The sequence below is a fragment of the Tachypleus tridentatus genome, chromosome 5, assembly GCF_004210375.1.
Source record: "Tachypleus tridentatus isolate NWPU-2018 chromosome 5, ASM421037v1, whole genome shotgun sequence".
Classification (NCBI taxonomy): Eukaryota; Metazoa; Arthropoda; class Merostomata; order Xiphosura; family Limulidae; genus Tachypleus; species Tachypleus tridentatus.
Window position 1 is genome coordinate 21,266,941 of NC_134829.1, and position 21,625 is coordinate 21,288,565.

The 21,625-nt window shown below is 35.5% G+C and overlaps 1 protein-coding gene across 3 annotated transcripts in view; it reads right to left on the reverse strand.

The window, feature by feature from the left end:
* LOC143250676 (uncharacterized) overlaps positions 1-21,625 on the reverse strand; it is a 204,317-nt gene that overhangs the window by 63,769 nt on the left and 118,923 nt on the right. Inside the window, exon 1 of one of the 3 annotated variants that reach the window (XM_076501570.1) lies at positions 10,938-10,970. The exons of the other annotated variants lie outside the window; for them this stretch is intronic. Within the exon in view, the coding sequence (XP_076357685.1) occupies positions 10,938-10,955 (18 nt within the window). The 5' untranslated portion in view covers positions 10,956-10,970. Of the gene's footprint in view, positions 1-10,937; positions 10,971-21,625 lie in introns of those variants that run through there. 3 annotated transcript variants of the gene reach the window in all.

Consider the following 21,625-nt stretch of genomic DNA (forward strand, 5'->3'; position numbering starts at 1 on the left):
AAACCATAAGTCTTGAATACCGAAAATTGATTATATTGCGACAGAGAATGGCAGTTTCTCTTGTAATAGTTAGATGTTAACACTTGGAATTTTATATATAAAGAAAAAACAACAAACACACCAGTACTTTTTCTGACTAATGTGTTAAAAATAAAACACACTACACTATAACAAATTCTTATCAATGTCAACATACACTATAACTTATACAGAGCAAAAGTATCACCATCAGTACTATACAAATCTAAATCTACTATCCTGACTGAACGGTTTAATTTCAATGGGTACAGTCTTAGAAAATTTTGTCCTGAAACGAATTTAACTATTATCATTTGATTAAAATTGTTTTATTATTTTTGTACTTTATTCTTATTTAATATACATTATGTTCTCACTTATTATTAGTATTAGATTTCTACATGCGTCTCGAAAACCGAACACTCGATTATGAATTCTTCGTGAAACTTAAGTAACTGATTGTTAATTTTTTACTGGGTTGGAGTACATTTTATTTAATGTTATAATAACCTAAATCGATTTACGCATGTCAATAATGTTATGGCATTTGTATACACTTCAGCATTATAAGAGTTTTAATGTTATTTATTTGCTTTACTGGTTCAAATTTGTGCTGATTAGCCTCTAATAGGCGAAACTTTTATCCACCCACAGTAAAGGGGATGACCAACCAAAGAATGCATTAGGTCTTTACGTCACATTCTCTTTTAAATTTCACTTCCGGTGAAAAATAAAATAAATACACAAACACAATGAATATCACTTTTATTGTCAGTTCTAGGATAAACATAGCTCTGGGGATCGGAGGGTTCTCTTTAGTAAAGTCTTCATTTTGCGACCAAAGGAATTACTCGAGGTCTGTTTAGGGTAAAGTTTCGGAGTCAGTCACTGGCAAACACGTTCTCCTGTGCGAGTTTTTTTGTTTTTATTAAAAACATTGGTGACTATCGCTTTCGTATTAGGCCTAATCAACTATTGCTTAATATGTTCGCCGTGTGAAATATGTTCTCGAAAATTATAGATTAATTCATGACGGCATTACATTGCTCATCATAAACATATATATAACAGTGCTAAGTATGTAGTTCACAATTCAACGCTTGATATCTGCCCCGATAAGCCAGTTCTTGTAAACTACCATAAACCTCCTTATACTACTTTTACTACAGATAATTGTCTAGACTTTCACTTCTACGTTTTCTGCTTTTAATAATTAATTATAATTAAATTAAACATCCACACGTCGAATAACCAGGGACTTTCGGAATTTATTTATAATTGCAGTATTTGATACAATAGATGTCCAAGGGGAAATACAAAACAGCATTTGGATTTTGAACTAGGCCACTTATCCAAAATGTATACTAATGTATACTGAAATTAGGTTAATTCTAATTGTACCAGTAAAGTTTTTAATTTGCACACAATCAGCGTCTGCTTACCATTGCTGAATAAGTCAACATATTTATTGTTTAAGATATTTTAATATTATACAATAATACTATATAAAACAAGTCCTGTTCTTCCACTGCGTTTCACTATGTAACTGTATGGTAGGTAAATATTAGATTTACAGTAACTTAACTGGTAATGGTTTACCAACTATTTAACTTACAACATCCAATACAACACACAGCAATCATATTCTACGCCAGAGACACCACTATATACTTAAAAGATTCAGAGCTCGAACCCACAGGCGCAAAAATTTTTGACGTTTCGCTATGATAGCAATCAAGGTTTTTTGTATTTCAATTTTTCAAGGCATCAACTGAGGATTCGGGGCACGTCCCCCCTGTGCCTCCGTCTTACACTACAAACACTCCTTAAACCACTGTACAAAATGATGAAGGTAACAGATTAAAACAAAACAACTGTGCAGTTAGTTTTAACTGAAGCATTAATAAAAAAATGTCCACAAATAACACATTACTTACCTATAACAGCATAATTCATTGACAAAATGTTGTTAATTACACTCACGAACGACGAATAGTGAACGAAAAAGGAAATTTTAGTACAATTTCCTAAAAATCCCAAATTCTGGTTATTTCAAAAGCGCACATGAAGTAGGTGTTGATTTCAGAATGTCGAAAAAATTAAGGTCTAATCATTCATGTCTGACGGTGTAAAGACATTTTATCACTTGCAGGTCGGGCTCCAAGTACCTTGGGCGGGATCTGAATAAACCAACTATATTAGTCAGAATTGATATAAACTACCACACGTTTCAAAAGTTCTACCCAAACTTAATCACAGACACCACATTCCTCAACTACAATTTCCAAGAATTTCCAGTTAGAAGAATGAAAATGTTGAAAGTCTAAACAGGCTTCAAAAACTGGTAAACAATTTCTATCACCTGAATATTCACCGTTTCTACACCTACTACGAAAACGAGGCTGATCCTTGCCAGGCGTCCCTCTAACAAATGTTGCTGCTATCAGTAAAAGTAACTAAGTGTGACTGGTCCACATTCAATGTATGCAAGAGTCAAACGAGCTGTGACGTCTCATATATGAGAAACCTGATTGGTCCTAAATCTAATGCATCTCAAGTAGGCTTTCTGCGGTAGGTAAGACTTGTGTCGTCACCAACAGTTGTATTATGCATTAAAATATAGACATATCGAAACCCCCTTTGCACAATCCAGTGTCTGAATCCATTGTATTGAATGAATCTGATAAAATTCATCTCTTCGTTCTTTATGTCTCCCTCAACAAAGCTATCTGTCTGTCTGTCTACTACATGTTTAGCTGTCTACTTAAATATCTATACTTCTCTATTTGAAAGATGAAATGCTTTGGGCCTATCCCAAGAAAATAAGCCCACACGCTGAAAATAGGAAAAAATACGGTGTTGGAAAGTACGAATCCAAAGGAGCTGTTCCGAAGAAAGCAGAAAACTCTGTAGGAGCGCAAAATAAAGGACTGTCTGGAGGCTACATACAGAAAGTCAGTGCATATTACAAGGCGTGATGGTGAAATAAAACATACTCGACATCTGATTTAATACTTCAACCAACACTCTATCAAATGACGGACGAAAATAATTTTATATTTTGAATTTTTCCATTTAACCCTCCAATCTCAGGTGGGTATTTACTTCTTCGCCGAAATAGTATCTTTTTAACCATTCATTAGCTCATCATTCAGTCTGTTCGATCGTCCATTTAGCTTGCTTTGTTTTCTACGTATAACCTTCGACTCGATTGTGATTCAATCTCTTCCTGTATATATTTCTATTTCTGCCTGATCGTCCAATCAACAGTTAATAATTTTCGACTCTCCGTTCAATTCACTAAAATAAATGACTGTTCTAGCCACCTACATAAAACATTCTCGTCGTATATATATATATTCAAATATACATTACAGATTGCGCAGAAATTACTTGGTTAGATTTCGAGCAAAGCTACACGAAGGCTATTTGTGCTAGCAGTCCCAATTTTAAAGTTAGAGTCCAGAGGGAAGGATGTCATTCAATCCCACATCTTGGGGTCCTTGCATCGGCTTGAATAGTGGAATTTCACCTTTATTTTTATAATGTAGTCACGGCCTTGAAGTGTGGAATAGCATATTTTTTTCAAAGGTAATAGGGCGTTATATGGCTCACGTCTCGATGTATCAGTGGTAAATGTACGGACTCTTAATGCTAAAATTCTGGGTTATATTATCCGTGATGGATAGACTGTAAATAACTTATCGTGCTGTTTTGTGCAAACATCAAACAAATCCTCAAAAATAAATAAAAAAAACTTCTCAAAACACAAAAGTGTAAATTAAATACTCGTAACAGATATACAAATTACGATTTAGACAGTAAAGGTATGATAGTTATCTGCGCTAGTCGTCTCTAATTTAGCAGTGTAAGACTAGAGGAAAGGCAGCTAGTTATCACCACCCACCGCCAACTCTCGACTTACTCTTTTACCAACAAACAATGGAATTGACCATAACATTACAATGCCTCCACAGCCGAAAGAGCGAGCATGTTGGTGTAACGGGAATTCGAACTCGCGACCCTCAGATGACGAATCGAGCGCCTTAACCATCTGGCCATGCCGGGCCTGCAATATTAATTATTTAAGAACTATAAATCTCCTCAAGTTGTTTATAAACAGTAAAAGATAATTATAAAAAACTGGAACTAAAGTGTAAATAAATACCTAATAATTAATCTGATCTAACTGGAAAATTCTAAAACAAAAAAAATTCACCATAACAATTAATATAAAACTAGAAAAAACGTAACAACTTTGAGGAAAAAAATTACAAAACTGGTATAAAATCCACACTACCTGTTTTAAAAACAAGAAAATTAACAACTGGAAAAAAATTATAAAAACTCATCTAAAAGCCTAAAACCACAACCCCGCCATCTATTTTAAAAACGAGAAAGTCAACAGCTGAAAAAAAAAAAGAAATCCACAATAATTTGTGCAAAGACTAACAATTTACAACAATTCGTCTGAAAACTGGAATGACTACGGAAATCATTTAGAAATTAGAAAAACATATTAATTAAGTAATACTAAAGAAGTGCAGTTACTCATCAAAACCTGGTCAATTACAATATGTAAAAGGTAGAAAAAATCACAATGCTTCACCTGACAACAGGAAATACTAGATTAAATATCTGAAACTGGAAAAACACAACTAATTTAGAAGTTGAAAGAACGTAATGACTGTTATAAAACTGATTAATCATACATAATAGTTTATCAAAAAGTGAAAAATTACAACATTTAAGCTAAAAATGGATAACCTAGGCCCTGACAATACAAACAAACAACATAAATCAACTGAAAAAAAAAAAACACGGTCCGGCATGGCCAGGTGATTAAGGCACTCGCCTCGTAATCTGAGGTTCGCATCCTCGTCGTACGAAACATGCTTGCCCTTTCAGCCGTGGGGACGTTATAATGTTCGGTCAATTCCACTATTCGTTGGTAAAAGAGTAGGCCAACTCCTGGGCTGGTGGTGGTGACTTGTTTCCTTCCCTCTAGTCTTATACTGCTAAATTAAGGACGGCTAGCGCAGATAGCCCTCGTAGCTTTGCGCAAACTTCAAAAACAAACAACAAGAGCACAATGCCTCAATAAAAACCGGAAAAATTACAACACATGTAGAAAGATGCAATGAAGAAAACTATTTTGAGAAATGGAAATTTGTTAGAACATTGTTTTGGTGTACACATGAACGACTTCAATAAAAAATAAAAGATCGGATGGTTTCCGACCATGAGTTGATAACTGCTTTCAAGCAAGGTGTACATTTCCCACTGCCAGATGGCTCAACAGTATGTCTGAGGGGATTATAACTCTAAAATTGAGCTTTGGATTCCTACGGCGAGCACAGGACAGGTAGTTAAACATAGTTTTTTCGCTTAACAACAAACAAATGATACAAATTATGTTTTTCTTTGATCTTAATGTTTATTGCTGGTTTCTCACATAACAAATTTGTCAGGAAAACATATTAACACTAAATGTGAGAGAGCGCAGATAGCCCTCGTGTAGCTTTGCGCGAAATTCAAAACAAATGCGAGAGATTAAAAACGGCACTTTGAAGTTACAAGCTACTTTAATTAAGGCCACAGCAACGTTTCTAGCGCAAATGAAACCGATATATGTTACTTCTTTTATCTACCTGGAAAGCAACTAGCGACTACACTCTTCTATGAAACTAAATTATATAAATGAAGTTTTGGAATCTAAATTTCACGTACCATGGAGGACGTCAGAGTGTTTTATCTAGGAATGACTAGCCATCCTTCGAGAATACTTATCACAATGAAAAGTGTAGTGTCGGCCTTGTTACAGAAACAGCTCTAGTTCTTATAAGGCACATTTAACCACTATAGCTTCTCTTTTCAAGGTATTTGTTAACACTTGCTACGAGGTGATTATGAAGTTGCGAAAGCCACTGTTGTTTGGACAGAAAATATAAGTTTGTCACCAAAAACAGCTGTCGATCGATGGTTTTAGTTTATTTTAAATGTATTATTATAATTAGCAATGAAATAAAACGAATGGCTAAATAAGTGAAAATGGAATTCCAGTATGTTGCTTTACATATTGTGAGTTTTAACTTAGAAAAGGCAGACAAAAACCAGAAAGCTCTGTCTCTTATAATTCTTTACGACTTTGTGCTGGCCTAACGGAAAGGCCTGAACTTAATTCAATATTTCATTTCTTCATATGATATAATGGTAGTTAGAATATTTTCATTAACACTGCTGACACCTTATGATTTATGTAAACCAATGTTAGTTATCACCATTAGATTCCATCTAGGAACATAGGGTCGCAATCGCTTGCGGATTCTTCAACAAGTATTTAAGTGAGTAGGTTGTTAGCCCACTGCACCGAGCCGTCCCTAATTTAGCAGTGTAAGACTAGAGGAAAGGCAGTTAGTCATCACCACCCACCGCCAACTCTTGGGCTACTCTTTTACCAACGAATAGTGGGATTGACCGTCACATTATAACGCCCCCACGGCTGGGAGGGCGAGCATGTTTGGCGCGACGCGGGCGCAAACCCGCAACCCTCGGATTACGAGTCGCACGCCTTACGCGCTTGGCCATGCCAGGCCAAAACCAATGTTAGTCAAATTTTATATAATATGCCTAAAAACATAACAGAACACGCTAAGAAATACATGTTGAGTTTATTACTCTCCGTCATCTAAAGAGAGGAGGTATAACATAAATTATAGCAATATCTTAGCCCTTAAATTCAAGTGTAAAATCAGAAAGAAAAACAAACTACAGCAATATAACTACGTCACGTGAACCTTAAAGATACTTTTTGTCTGAGGTATAGACATTTTTTCTCTCTGTATAAAAAAAAGTTTCATTTTAAAACAGGAAATTGTAAATGCCGTACCATTCGTCAGCCAAGAAAAACCAATTAAGTTTGAGGAAAACAAGAAGAAAAATAGATAACAGTGCCGGAGCTAAGGAGATTTTTGCGCTCAATAAAATAGTGACGACAGACCAACTACAGTTTTTCAGAAGACAAAGAAAGCGTGGAAAGACAGTTTTTTTTCTTGCAAAATAATACGTGCTCATGAAGAAATTATTTTTATGTACTAGCGATATAAAGCTTCGATACTAATATTCAATTGTTAAACCGACTGTGATGAGATAGTTTTAAAGTGATTTCTAATGACAGAGGATAATCTGCGACGGTTTGAATTTCGCACGAAGCTGCACTAGGGCTATCTGCATTAGCTGTCCCTAATTCAACAGTGAAAGACGAGAGGGAAGGCAGCAAGTCATCACCGCTCACCTCCAACTTTTAGGCTTCTCTTTAACCTACAAATACGTTGACCGTCATTTTATAGCGCCCCCAAGGTTGGGATTCAAACCCGCGAACCACAGATTACGGGTTAAGCGCCCTTACCACCGGGTCCATTTTTGACGCTAAAAGGCCATTTCTAAACAAAGTTATTTCATGGTATTTTGTTTGCTTGGAGAATTTCGTACACGAGCTATCCTTAATTTCGAAGTAATGGTCTAGAGGGAAGTAATCAACATCAGCCACCACAAATGTTTGGGTTATTCTTATCAGACAGAACAGTAAGATTTGAGCATCACTCTTGAGACGCATCCAAAGCTCCAAAATTCGGAGCATCATTTTCCCAATTTCTTTATTTTTTTTTTGTGGTAACGGGTAGTGAGTCAATGTATCTTACATCCACACTCAAACAGGTTAAATACTGGGTCAATAACAGAGGCCTGTGATGGTTTTATTGTCTTGATTTTTTTCACGTTCTACAAAAGTTCCTGTATGTTGAATCCAAAAATGATATCAATTTTTCTTCATCACGCACAGAATTTTTTCACAAAACGTCATACGTACTTTTATGTAGGTGAATCACTTTCATTGTGATGGGATCACATTTTGTTATGCAACCACTGGCAATCGATTGCTCTGGACCAACTGCGACGTAAGTTCTGAAACCCAAACGTAACGAGCATAATAAAAAAAAAGTTCTTTGTGGCGAACGACATAATTATTTGATCTAAGTAAAGAGTTTCCTTTCTACCCAATTCTGAACAATTCTTACGTGATAGGAATAACCTGTCCACTTACTTCTCCGGTTACAAATTCTATACTTGGCATGAATCACGTTCTTAGGAAGTTACATAATTTTTTTTAACTTCAGCAGAAACATTATAATTAAAACTTAATCATAAGCTTGTGTTAATTTATTGTACGTATCTGTTCTTTAAAAATATTGAAACTCGTATTGTACAAAACTTTGGTTTTAGTGTTGCTCTTTTAACTTTGTAGTTTATCAGCCTTCAAAACATCAGATCTTTCATATCTTCAAATGATACATTTCAGAAGTTTTTTTTCACGTTATTAACACAGGTTATACAAATTAGAATATATTTTTAAACAATTCGCTGAAAAGTTGTAATAAAAATCCATTTAGTATATGAAAGCTGATAAACCACAGTCATTAAACTCAACTTAATAATAAAAATGTATCTCGAGTGGGTTTCTCGTCATCATGGAAAACCCGAATAATCATTTCTAGCAACTCATTAGCCTTACTAGCATACAATCACAGCAGTAAATAACACCTGTAAATCTGTTACAATGAATAGCTGTATATGTTGTATTAGGTCTAACAATAACACTTTTATCCCTTTAAATCCAATAAACAGCAAGTTCAGGTTGTTTGAGTACTCAAACTTTTTTCAATATTAACTAGAAGTGAGAATGAAATGTAGTTTAACTATCTTCAAACGATAATGAGCAACAAACACAGATATTTTGAATCATAATGTACATGTGGAATTATAAAATGATACATCTTCCTTTAGTAGCGCCCATGACTGAGTATATGGAAGAGCAATTTCTTTGAATGAGAATGACCAGTCACATGATGGCACTAGTAGTCCTGGGTAAATCTGACGTCACATATTAAGTTGGAAACGTTAGATTTAAAGTTGGTATCGGTTCTTAAAGAAGATAATTTATAATTGAGCTACAGTAAAAGCACAAGTTCGGTGTTTAAGCAAGTAGATGCGCAGTGCTTCTGTCTCTGATTGAGATTGCTCATTGTACTTACGTCCAGTCTCTTGATTTCATTTTCACGAATACAGTCAGAGCACTACGAATTGGTTCACAACTGACATTTTTCCAAACCTCCTGCTTTTCATAAACCTATTTCATAGCTCTCAGGATAATCAGTCAATCAGATAATCAAATTTTCCTTGACCATATAATGTATAACGCATTATCAAATGAACTACAATTGTAGCTATCAAATACCCAAATTAATTCTTATCAATGAAAATTGACTTGAAAATAAAAGGAAAAGCTAAACTATCTTGCTAATGGCGGTGTCTTCTATAAATACGATCTCTAAATTAGGCTCGGGTAATTTCACACTATGAAGCCGTGGGTGTGCTAAGAATGTAGGTCAAAGTCCATTATTGGATCAGGCATAAGTGACCAATAACTGGCGGCGGGTGCTGTTGGCTTGCTGTTTTTTTTAGTTATCTAGAGTCAAAATTATGGACATCTATAACTATTCGTAGGTACCTCTTCCGTAGCTCTGAGCTAGTAGTACCTGATTTTAAACCACAGATTTGAGCGATTAAGTCGCTGTCAAGTTTATTAGAAAAATAAGTATTTCCGCTGTTAATTAATAACAATAAAAACTACAATTAATATCTTCATGGCGTTTTAACAACTCAGTCATAAAGTCTAACAATAAATGACATTTTTTAAACACCAGAGGTTAATATTATTACCAAGAAATCCCTTTCACACGTAAAACTATTATCCAATGAATATAATTCACGTAACCTACTTTCCTGTGGTGTCAAGACAACTGTTAATCTAAAAATCACCACGAGTCGTCTTTCAAACGATATTTAACAAAGAGCCTTTAGACGCAGTAAGTGGTTTCTTTTTAAGTGCACCACTGGTTTTTCATGATTCATTAGTAAGATGAAGAGACCAGACCTTGAATAAGGTAGTATAACAAATTGAGACAATTTCTTTTGTCCCGTGTACTTTGTCCTTCATTCTTTTAATACAAAACGAGGGTCGCTTTGTTTCATCATGAAGTCTTTAAAAGACGGTTTACTAAAAAAAATCTTCCCTCAGAATGTTTCAAGCAAGGTTATTCAGTAATGTCGTTGTCTCATTGTAGACTTTTACGCTTTAGCAAGCCTTCAAGGTTTAAATGTACAATAAAATATTTTGGAATTAACGAAACGTGACACATTAAATATTAAAAGCAGACCTAACAACACTTAACTTTATAGGACGCGTTTAGAATTAATGTGGATTGTGTCCAGTCGTTGTGCACAATATTTTAAATTCATTGTCTCCTCATTTGATATCGTGTTAAGGTACTACTACTTACTAAAAAGCTTTCTATAACATAACACATTGAGATAACTTTAACCACTGCAAATTTGTTACTCTTACAAGTTCTTACATCGATAAAAAATTTGCCATGAATCATAAAAAGACATTTATTTCGGTCTTATTTCACTCACTGAGACGTTAAAATTGTGAGTATTTATTAAACACGAAACAAATTATTAAAATTATTTTCTTTAATGTTAGTGTGTTAGACTGAGAAGAAAAAAATGCAATTCACACTTTGGGGCCGTGGATGAGTTATTAGAGTAACGGTCAGATCTCACTATTCGGGATGGCAAATGTAGCCAAAAGGTTGACGGTGGGTTCTGTTCAACAGCTATATGCTTTCTATTTAGTCATGCTCTTCTAAAACTATTTCTTTACGTAACCTCAATTTTTGAGACAAAAATCTAAGCGACCTAATAGAGCATCTAAAACATTATAGCAACTAGTATATTCACAGGGTTGTTTTTCAAAGCTTTAAGAAAAAGCAGGTATTGTAGAAAATATGAAGTATTACCGTTTCCAGTTTCTTCATTGTGATTTGGTCATGAGCCCTGGAATGGTAAGAAGAACATGACTAGGATAAGGAGACAGAAAAAAACATTCACCTTTCTCCGTAGTCGTTGATACCAACCAGTATCTGCGAAAATCTGATTTCGCAATGCAGCAACCACTGCATGTTACTATGAATGTCTGCGGGCCACTTACTGCCTCACTCATACTAGTGGCCCTTTTTAGGCCATGATCGAACGCAAAGTCTTGTTCTCACAGGCAATCCCATAATTGGGCACAAAAAATATACTGAAGATTTTATTTATACATAAAGATCCTTTTAAAATAAAACTAACGCTATATATAGCTTTCGAAATAATGCCGATACAAATATTTCTGTATGATTATTTATTGGTTAACTTTTACCTGTTAGAGGGACAGGTATATTTTCGGCCCTCTTCAATGTATTAGATACAATTATTATGTTAATTTACGTTACGTTTCGCACATGTTAAGTTGCGCATACAGTTCAGTAAACACAAAGCAGTCCTATTTCTACAAGTCACCTCAAATACACATATGTTTACTTTCACACACAAATAGCCTTAAAAATCTTTATTATATCTAAAATCCAGTTATTTTAGTCCTAAGTTGCCTTTTCGTTTAGATCTATTGGCTATATTTAAATGTGAGTAGCTTAAGATATTTGCCATTTATGATGTAGTTGCCTTGGCTACTTAGGAATTAATTTTTTGTCTAAATCCTTTACAAAATATTTAGTTGAGGCTACGACAAACCGCCTTTATATAAATTAATGAGGTACAAGTTGTGGGCCACGATAATTTGTAATGCTTGTTGTACATGGTAATCTGTCGAAACGTAGATTATATATATGCACACGTATATTTTATAATTAATTTCAAAACGTGTTTTAAAAATGTTTACTCATGTTGGGGAAGCATATTAAACAACAGAATGTATATACGTTTTGTATATTTTAAGAATATTATCAGCCGACGAACTTCCGTTATTCCGAGCTAGACCCATAACTAGGTTAGCTCTTTAGTAAGTTCTAGTTTTGATATGTTCATACGAGGTTCTTTCGGAGTCGTATGTTAATCCTAGAAATTCAACTACTGGTACTGGTTTGGTTCTGCTTATTTTAATTAATTTGATGAAAAGTACATTTTCGGATTTTAGATAATTATAATGTAATCATCTATTTGTTAAAAACATTATTCTATGCCGTTTAATAATTAATGGTTGAAGGTTACATACTGCTGTTGTAGAACTCTTCCAAATGATCTGCAAACTGTGTAAAGTAGTTTGAACTTGGATATGCGAGTACATTGTTGCTGACATACATGATTAAAACTATTGGGCTAACTAACCCTTCATAAGGTCCTGCTTCAGGAGTGAATTAACCTGAGAAGGTGCCTTACACATTTACCCTTGCCTTCTTATCATTGTCGACTTCGAAAAAGCAAACGATAGTGCATTACTTTTTGTTGAAGTTGTCATTCATGTGTTAATAAGGCGTGTTAGGTATTAAACGATCATCCGTTTTTCTGAAAGTGGAAGTAATCTGTTGTAAATCTTATATTTATTTTTGCTATTTTGAGATATACTAAAATGTTTCTACTTATAATTTTTAATATTTTCTCTAGACAGCTGGTATGGTTAATTAGTCGGTAATTAACTGAATTATTGGCTCATTTTTCTTCCTTTAGGAACAACATTTTCATGCTTACAAACGGTTTATATAACTAACCAAAGTGCAGTGATAGGTTGAATAGAGGAGTGATCTATTCTTACAATTTCTCAGGCCCCGTAATACCCTTTGTCTTCTGCTCTCTCCTGGCGATTTATATTTGTGTGTGTTTTACTGTTATCTATACTTCCAACAAAGTGTAAGGTTATATTAATTATTAGGAAGCCACATCACACTAGTCTTCTTTATTACTTTGTGATTGTGTCTCCTCCTAGGCAAGTGTTTATTATTTTCAATGTAGTTATTTGTATTATTTTAGAAGTTACTGTCTACTTTATGGTCATCCAGTGTATTAAATGTTTTCTGAAGTTGATTTTTGGAAGCCAGTACCGTTTTTGAACTTGTATAAACTAGTTTACTGTTATATTTCAAACTTAGAAGTTTCTGTGCTTTTAACAACTTTGAGTGTATTTTTTGAGGCGGATCCACAACAGTCTCACGTATCCGTTCTATTAGTAGCTATGCGTACTAAATACTTCAGACTCCGGCTTTTATCTCGTTTTTTATTTGATTTCTTAGTGTATTGATCATTGTTTTATAATTTGGACCTCTTGTGTCCATGCAAAGTTTCCAGAGCTTTCTTCCATCTTCCATTTTGTGTAAGTGTTTATAAAGTTTCTACGTCTGGGAGGTAATTTGTGTCTTTACCAAATACTGACTAACTGTACTACAATACCGATCTATTTGAGACATACAATTGTGAGTGGTATGTACATGTCGGCCGTGTTTGTGAAGTATTCAGTAACTGTAGTACAATATTGATCTATTTGTGATCTACAATTTGTTTCTGTGATTAATTTAGTTTAATGCTTCACAATATTTTACTTGTTTTGCATTTACATAATTAAATTTTGTTGATGTGAGAAAGATATCACTTGCCTTTGTGGAGACTGAATCATTTAATAGATTGATATTTATTTCTTCAAAAAGTAATTTTGCATTGCCATTAGTTATTTTACATCCTAAAATTATATTAATACATGTAGCTCGAGCTACGGAACAGTCACATGACGGGTGAATATCTGTTGGGTCGGCTCCTAGGTTTACTATTGAAATACACCGGTTTAGATACAAGTTCGGTTGTCACTATATACTGAATAGTTACTGCAATGTTAACTTGCCTGCGAAGTATGCAAGTGAGAGACTTGTCGGGTTTTTTTTTTCTAGCGTCTTCTCGCGACCCTACTGACTGACGCAGTGACCCACAGTTCGAGGACCGCTTTCTAGTTTATCACTTCAAAATTAGGGGTGGTTAGCCGCAATAGTGTTAGAATAGCTTTACGCGAAATTTACTAAACTATGTCACTTCCTGTCACATCAAACAGTAGATCAGTCGATTCCACCGCAGAGGGGGAAGGGGTAAGTTTGATTTGTTTTGAAATTCGCGGAAAGCTACGCGAGAGCGGTCTGTGCTAGCCGTCCCTAACTTAGCAGTATAAGGCTAGTCATCACCACCCACCGACAACTCTTTGACTGCTTTTTCACCAAGGAATAGCAACTGAAACGGCGAACATGTTTGATGTAATGGGGATTCGAACCCTCGACCTTTTGATTACGAGTCGAGCGCTCTAACCACCTGGCCATGTCCAGCCCAGTTATAGAGAATAAGCCAGTCACCTTTATTGATACTATTCAATTAAAACATGTTTCCCAAACCAGAATCACAAATCGATATGTAAATTACTGACTTACCACAAGGAATTCTACAAGTGAAACCTTTATGTGAAAATAAGTAAGCCACCTCGATCGATATCATCCATTTGAAACGAAATATTACATGACGTATATAAACTGATACCCGAGTTACAAGATCTAAAGATTGCTTAGTCATAATTGTCCTTTCAGTGGACTGTTTATTTATCCGTATACCAAAATAAATGTACCATATAGTTCCAAAACAACCGTTCGTAATGTTACCATCCTAATCGCACCTAAGTAAAAAATACCACTTAACCTACATCTCTGAAGATATACTCGCAATGAACGTAAAGTGTGACTGAAATTATAATAAAACATTTACTAAGTGGATTCAGAGAAGAGTTAACATTATCATCCACGTAAAATGGACTGCTGATTTATTACACAGTTTTTGCGGGTTTTTTTCTGCTAGTCTCTAAAGTGTACGTGCGTGGGTAGGGGGACAACTAAGTTATTGGTCTGGTGTCAGGAATGTTGCCGCAAAATTATAAGCCTCTGCTAATTAAAGCTTTAAATATCTCACTGTAGTCATCAACAAAATCGTTCCTGTAATCACAGTTTTCAAAGTAATGCATCCAAAATCACGCTCAAAAAAATTGGAGAGAAAAAGCCAAGCTCATTATATCATTGTTTAAAAAGAAAAGTAAAAACTGGAAAATTTTAATGTATTGTTTCTTAAGTGCTAGTGTTCTCGAATTTAAGGGCTCGGTAAAAAATACATTTGAATATATGAATACTCAGTAACGTAAAGTAAATACTGTTTCTAACGTTAACGCGAGACTTCATTTTTCTTTCTAAACGGTTTTATGTGATACATAAGACAGTTTAGAAGAGAATAATGTTTTCGCAGCCCCGCAGGTTCAGGTAAATATAAACCTTATTTTTTATTATTACAGCCAAAGGCAATATATATGTTCTGAGATTGTTATTACTCATTCCAGTCCATTCGTCAGAAATAAAATACCGTAATGAATAATGAATATTAATGATAATTTAAAGAAAAAGTCTATCAGTGATATTACTGGTCAGTTGACCTTGGTGAAAAACTTTAGTACCGCTCAGTGTCACAGAGGTATGTCCGCAAAGTTACAACGCTAAGAACTGGGTTTCGATACCAGTTGTGAGCTGAGAACAGATAACCCCATTGTGTAGCTTTGTGCTTAGTTACAAACAGACAAAAACTGAAGCCACGATGAAAGGCTATATAACCACACCTTCATATGAAAACCAATAATAAACTGACCACTAAAAGCTGAAATACCTCGGGAACATTTTTAAACAAGGTAGGGGTAGAATTCTTAGTCGGAAGCCAAGTATAATAAATTTCGATAAGAGTGTAAATGTAAGAAATTTCAATACGGGTGTTTTTACCTCTTTGTCAAAGACTAAATCCAATGGGTAAAAGTAAAATGTAACCAAACACAAAATATATCTGTTCTAACAAGAAGCTGTATTGATATGGGCTCGACACTTTTTTATATATACTAAAACCGTGTACACAATTTCATGTAAGACTAACATATGGGCGGTACAATTTAACAAATATGCTTGCTCGAACAACAAATTTAAAATCTTGCAAAGAACTCCCTTGCACGTGTTAAGTATATTCAAATTTGTTGAGTGACAATTATATTGTCTTTAAATCTATATAAGGTTAACGGATTGGTTTAACGTTGTTAAGATTACCTTATATCATTAATTATTACTGGAATATGTGTAGACTTTATAGTCTAACTGAATTTGAGAATTATAATGTGATCAGTGGTTTATAGGCTTAGCAAATGGCAACTTTCAACTTGACTGAACGATATAAAGGTCCAAGGTAGTCAAACCCATATATTACAATAAACTCACCTTTTCTTACTAAAATAATTGGGTTAAGTAATTGAAAATATCACTAAGCCAATATCTACAATTAAACATGTTTTGTAGTAAACTGCCTATAATTATCTGAGCCACCGACTTAATTCTGTACTTCGTGTTACCAATTTTACTTTGAAATTCTTTTGTTGCAAGTTCTCAAATTTCCTGGAATAAACACAATTATTATTTTTAGGCATCGAGTAATTACAAGAGAATAATGTAGGGCGTAAATGTTCGTTTTTTCACAAGATTCATTTTTGTTCATTGAAATATGTTTTACTTTTAATATTGTAACACGATTACACAATGTAACACATTTCATTCCTGGATAGTATGTGTTATTTCTTAATTGTTTATGTTATAAAAATACAGAAAATGGCCATTATTTCCTTCAAGCTTTGCTTTTGTAACCTGGATAATATAATTTAAAAATTAACCTATTTTCTATGTAAAAACGGGCAAATTTGAACATTTTTGTTTACATAAGGTCTGAATAAACCAACATATGAATCAAAATTTACATGTATTTATACTAAAGTTATACAAAAATGTTTAGAAGTGAGTAGCTTTCCGAGATTTGCGACTATAATGTAAATCACTTTCACGTATCAGCCCCAAATATAATCTCCCACCATGTTTTCGTTATACGCTCTTAGGTCATACAAGTAAAGTTTGAAGAGAAAAATAGGTCTTTTCTATTTACTTTAGGCATAAGCAATTGGGAAATAACACTTATTGCCCAGGAACAAGAAAAACTAAACATTTTGTTACATAATGTTATTCATATCCACTGACACAATCACAAGTTATAAACAATAATACGAAGTAAAACAAACGAGAACCAACAATGTTATTTGAGTTAATCGTTTTACGTTCTAACCACTTGTTCTTTAGTTAGAAGGCAAGCGTACAAAAGGTGCTGCTGGAATATATGGTTAAAGCAACACTCACTAATTACCACTCGGGTGTACAAGTGAATAGAAGGAACGTTTATGCACGATGCCATCACGTTGTTCAGATTAAGGAGCTCAGAAAACAGGTGAAAGTTCGCTATTATATTTACTACTATCCATGTAAGACCCCAGAACTTTAAGTGTCACACATTTTTGAAGATTACTTAATAATCACTTCCACTCCCATATAAGCAACCATAATTTCCATCTCAAACGAGCTGGTGTTTTGGCCTTTCTCCAACTTTCATTGTAACATCATCTCAAGACTTGACCACTTTAACACGAAACGAAGAATAACACCGAAAAGATGGAAAAACAGACAAAAACCTGAAATTTATAGATCTAAGATTCTGTTATTCTGCATATTCTTCAGCGATACTGACATTGTAAAAATATTTTAAAATAATAATAACTTGAATATTTTAAGGTCCGCAAGGAAAACTGTTACGCTCAAATTTACGTCTTGTTTGAAAGTTTGTGGATGTCAGAAAACCAAACCTATCTGACAACGTACTCTCGTCAGCAGGCTATTCTGACACAAAGAAAAGAATTGGACGAAATACTTTTAAGCCACACACGATGTCGTCAAGCGTTATCAAAATACCCGAATTATCTCTAAATCAAGCCAATGGGAACTGGTCAAAGTAAAGATTTTCGGTTAAGTCACGGGATATGGGCAGATTGCACTTTTTTTTTTATTATTAAAAGCAAGCATAACCACGACTAATTATAGTTTGTACGTTACAGAATTTTCCACAAGAGAGACAACGGTTTCTAATTTTGAGCTGACAGAGTACAGGAAAAGTAGAATGTACGATAACTTTGGGTTGCTCTTGTCCGAAAACATCGACGTATTTGACAATCATTCTCATATCACACCCATGACCCAAATGTGAACAAAATGCGTTTCCCAGGGACGAACAGTAAAATCCTTGAATTCTCAAATCTGACCAAGCTAACCCCTTGACCGAAGCCTACTCGACTGGTCATCAAATTCGTGGAGTCACCACAAAGAATGAGCATGAACAAGGAACAGATGAACTTGTTCATCCTACCTACTCTCGAAAAGGCTAAGAATAAAACGCTTCAAGCTAAAGTTTTCAAAACATAATCTCTATCGGATACGATAAACATATCTTCCTTCAAACTTCGAAAAACTTCTAATGTATAATTATAGCAAAGTTTAAAAAAATTGTAAAAGACGCTTATGAGGACATTACCTAGTTCACTCTTCTCATCTATGTTTTGAGTTTCGCGCAAAGCTACACGAGGGCTATCTGCGTTAGTCGTTCTTAATTTAGCAGTGTAAGACAAGAGGAAAGACAACTAGTCACCACCACCCACAGCCAACTCTTGGGCTGTTCGTTTACTAACGAAATGTGGAATTGACCGTCACATTATAACGTCCCCACGGCTGAAAGGATGGGCATGTTTTGTATGACGGGGATTCAAACAAAAGATCCTCGGATTACGAGTCGAGTGCCTTAACCATCTAGCCATGCTGAGTGTCTTCTCATGTTAAGAGAGTTAAATTGATATTAAAGGAAAAAAAAAATAACGTATATAAAATATTAAGGGAAAAAATATGCTCGATGTATTAAATGCGACTTTTACGATACCTTGTACAGACTTTTTCTTGAAGTTGAAAGAAATTACATTTTGTAAAAACCAACGTGTGTATCACTATATTTCTCAAAACTATGCTTTTAAATTTTATTATTATTCTTTCAATGCCCCATGCTTTGGTTGTTGTACGAAATTAGATTTAAAGCTCTAGATTACATCACAATTATACATATGATCGTCCACGTGTTTCCTGAACATTTATATACTCCTTTCAAGTTCTAAATGTTCTCGTAAGAAAAAAAAACATCCCTTGCACAAGGAAGCCGATGTAGTTCTTCAGCTTATAAAATATTTAATCACATTTTTTCTTTGTAACGCTCACAATCTTGTGCGTTTCTTTAAAACAGTTAATGTAGTGAATTATAAATATGTAAATTACAACGACATTTATCTTATGAAATTGCTAAACATTTCTCAGTAATGAAACTTTTTCATGACAAAAATTACAACTTGTCAACATTTTTCACCCAACAGCTTTTGCCTTCAGCGACAAGCTCAAGGCAGCCAGCCAACTTTCCTTCGGTGTGTTCCTTGCAAATACTTTACTAAGACCTACAGAAACGAGATTTTTAGTCAAGTGTAAATATGAAACCGAGGAAGAAAATCATGCCATTTTTTTGCTTGCGCCGAACATTAGGCAGTTATGAATGAAAAGGATTTATCAACAGAAGAATCCATCGATTCATTCCTCCCAATTATACAAGTAACGTCAAAGGTGGAGCAGTCTCGTGCACACACTTACGAAAGCGCGTGAAGCTCTGGTCAACTTGACATACAACCAGCTTGCTTAAAAATCATTTTATGGACTACAACAATCTGCTTTTATATAAATTAATGACGTAGGTACAAGTTGTTGGCCATCACGATAACCTGTTTGTATACAAGCAGCTACGTAGTACAAGTTGTTGTCCATCACGATAACCTGTTTGTATACAAGCAGCCACGTAGTACAAGTTGTTGGCCATCACGATAACCTGTTTGTATACAAGCAGCCACGTAGTACAAGTTGTTGTCCATCACGATAACCTGTTTGTATGCAAGCAGCCACGTACAAGTTGTTGGCTATCACGATAAACTGTTTGTATGCAAGCAGCCACGTACAAGTTGTTGGCCATCACGATAACCTGTTTGTATACAAGCAGCCACGTACAAGTTGTTGGCCGTCACGATAACCTGTTTGTATACAAGCAGCCACGTACAAGTTGTTGGCCGTCACGATAACCTGTTTGTATACAAGCAGCCACGTACAAGTTGTTGGCCGTCACGATAACCTGTTTGTATACAAGCAGCCACGTACAAGTTGTTGGCCGTCACGATAACCTGTTTGTATACAAGCAGCCACGTACAAGTTGTTGGCCGTCACGATAACCTGTTTGTATACAAGCAGCCACGTACAAGTTGTTGGCCGTCACGATAACCTGTTTGTATACAAGCAGCCACGTACAAGTTGTTGGCCGTCACGATAACCTGTTTGTATACAAGCAGCCACGTAGTACAAGTTGTTGGCCGTCACGATAACCTGTTTGTATACAAGCAGCCACGTAGTACAAGTTGTTGTCCATCACGATAACCTGTTTGTATACAAGCAGCCACGTAGTACAAGTTGTTGTCCATCACGATAACCTGTTTGTATGCAAGCAGCCACGTAGTACAAGTTGTTGTCCATCACGATAACCTGTTTGTATACAAGCAGCCACGTAGTACAAGTTGTTGGCCATCACGATAACCTGTTTGTATACAAGCAGCCACGTAGTACAAGTTGTTGGCCATCACGATAACCTGTTTGTATACAAGCAGCCACGTAGTACAAGTTGTTGGCCATCACGATAACCTGTTTGTATACAAGCAGCCACGTAGTACAAGTTGTTGGCCATCACGATAACCTGTTTGTATACAAGCAGCCACGTAGTACAATTTGTTGGCCGTCACGATAACCTGTTTGTATACAAGCAGCCACGTAGTACAAGTTGTTGTCCGTCACGATAACCTGTTTGTATGCAAGCAGCCACGTACAAGTTGTTGGCCGTCACGATAACCTGTTTGTATACAAGCAGCCACGTAGTACAAGTTGTTGTCCGTCACGATAACCTGTTTGTATGCAAGCAGCCACGTACAAGTTGTTGGCCATCACGATAACCTGTTTGTATACAAGCAGCCACGTAGTACAATTTGTTGGCCGTCACGATAACCTGTTTGTATACAAGCAGCCACGTAGTACAAGTTGTTGTCCGTCACGATAACCTGTTTGTATGCAAGCAGCCACGTACAAGTTGTTGGCCGTCACGATAACCTGTTTGTATACAAGCAGCCACGTAGTACAATTTGTTGGCTATCACGATAACCTGTTTGTATACAAGCAGCCACGTAGTACAAGTTGTTGGCCATCACGATAACCTGTTTGTATGCAAGCAGCCGCGTAGTACAAGTTGTTGGCCGGCACGATAACCTGTTTGTATGCAAACAGCCACGTAGTACAAGTTGTTGGCCATCACGATAACCTGTTTGTATACAAGCAGCCACGTAGTACAAGTTGTTGGCCATCACGATAACCTGTTTGTATACAAGCAGCCACGTAGTACAATTTGTTGGCCGTCACGATAACCTGTTTGTATACAAGCAGCCACGTAGTACAAGTTGTTGTCCGTCACGATAACCTGTTTGTATGCAAGCAGCCACGTACAAGTTGTTGGCCGTCACGATAACCTGTTTGTATACAAGCAGCCACGTAGTACAAGTTGTTGTCCGTCACGATAACCTGTTTGTATGCAAGCAGCCACGTACAAGTTGTTGGCCATCACGATA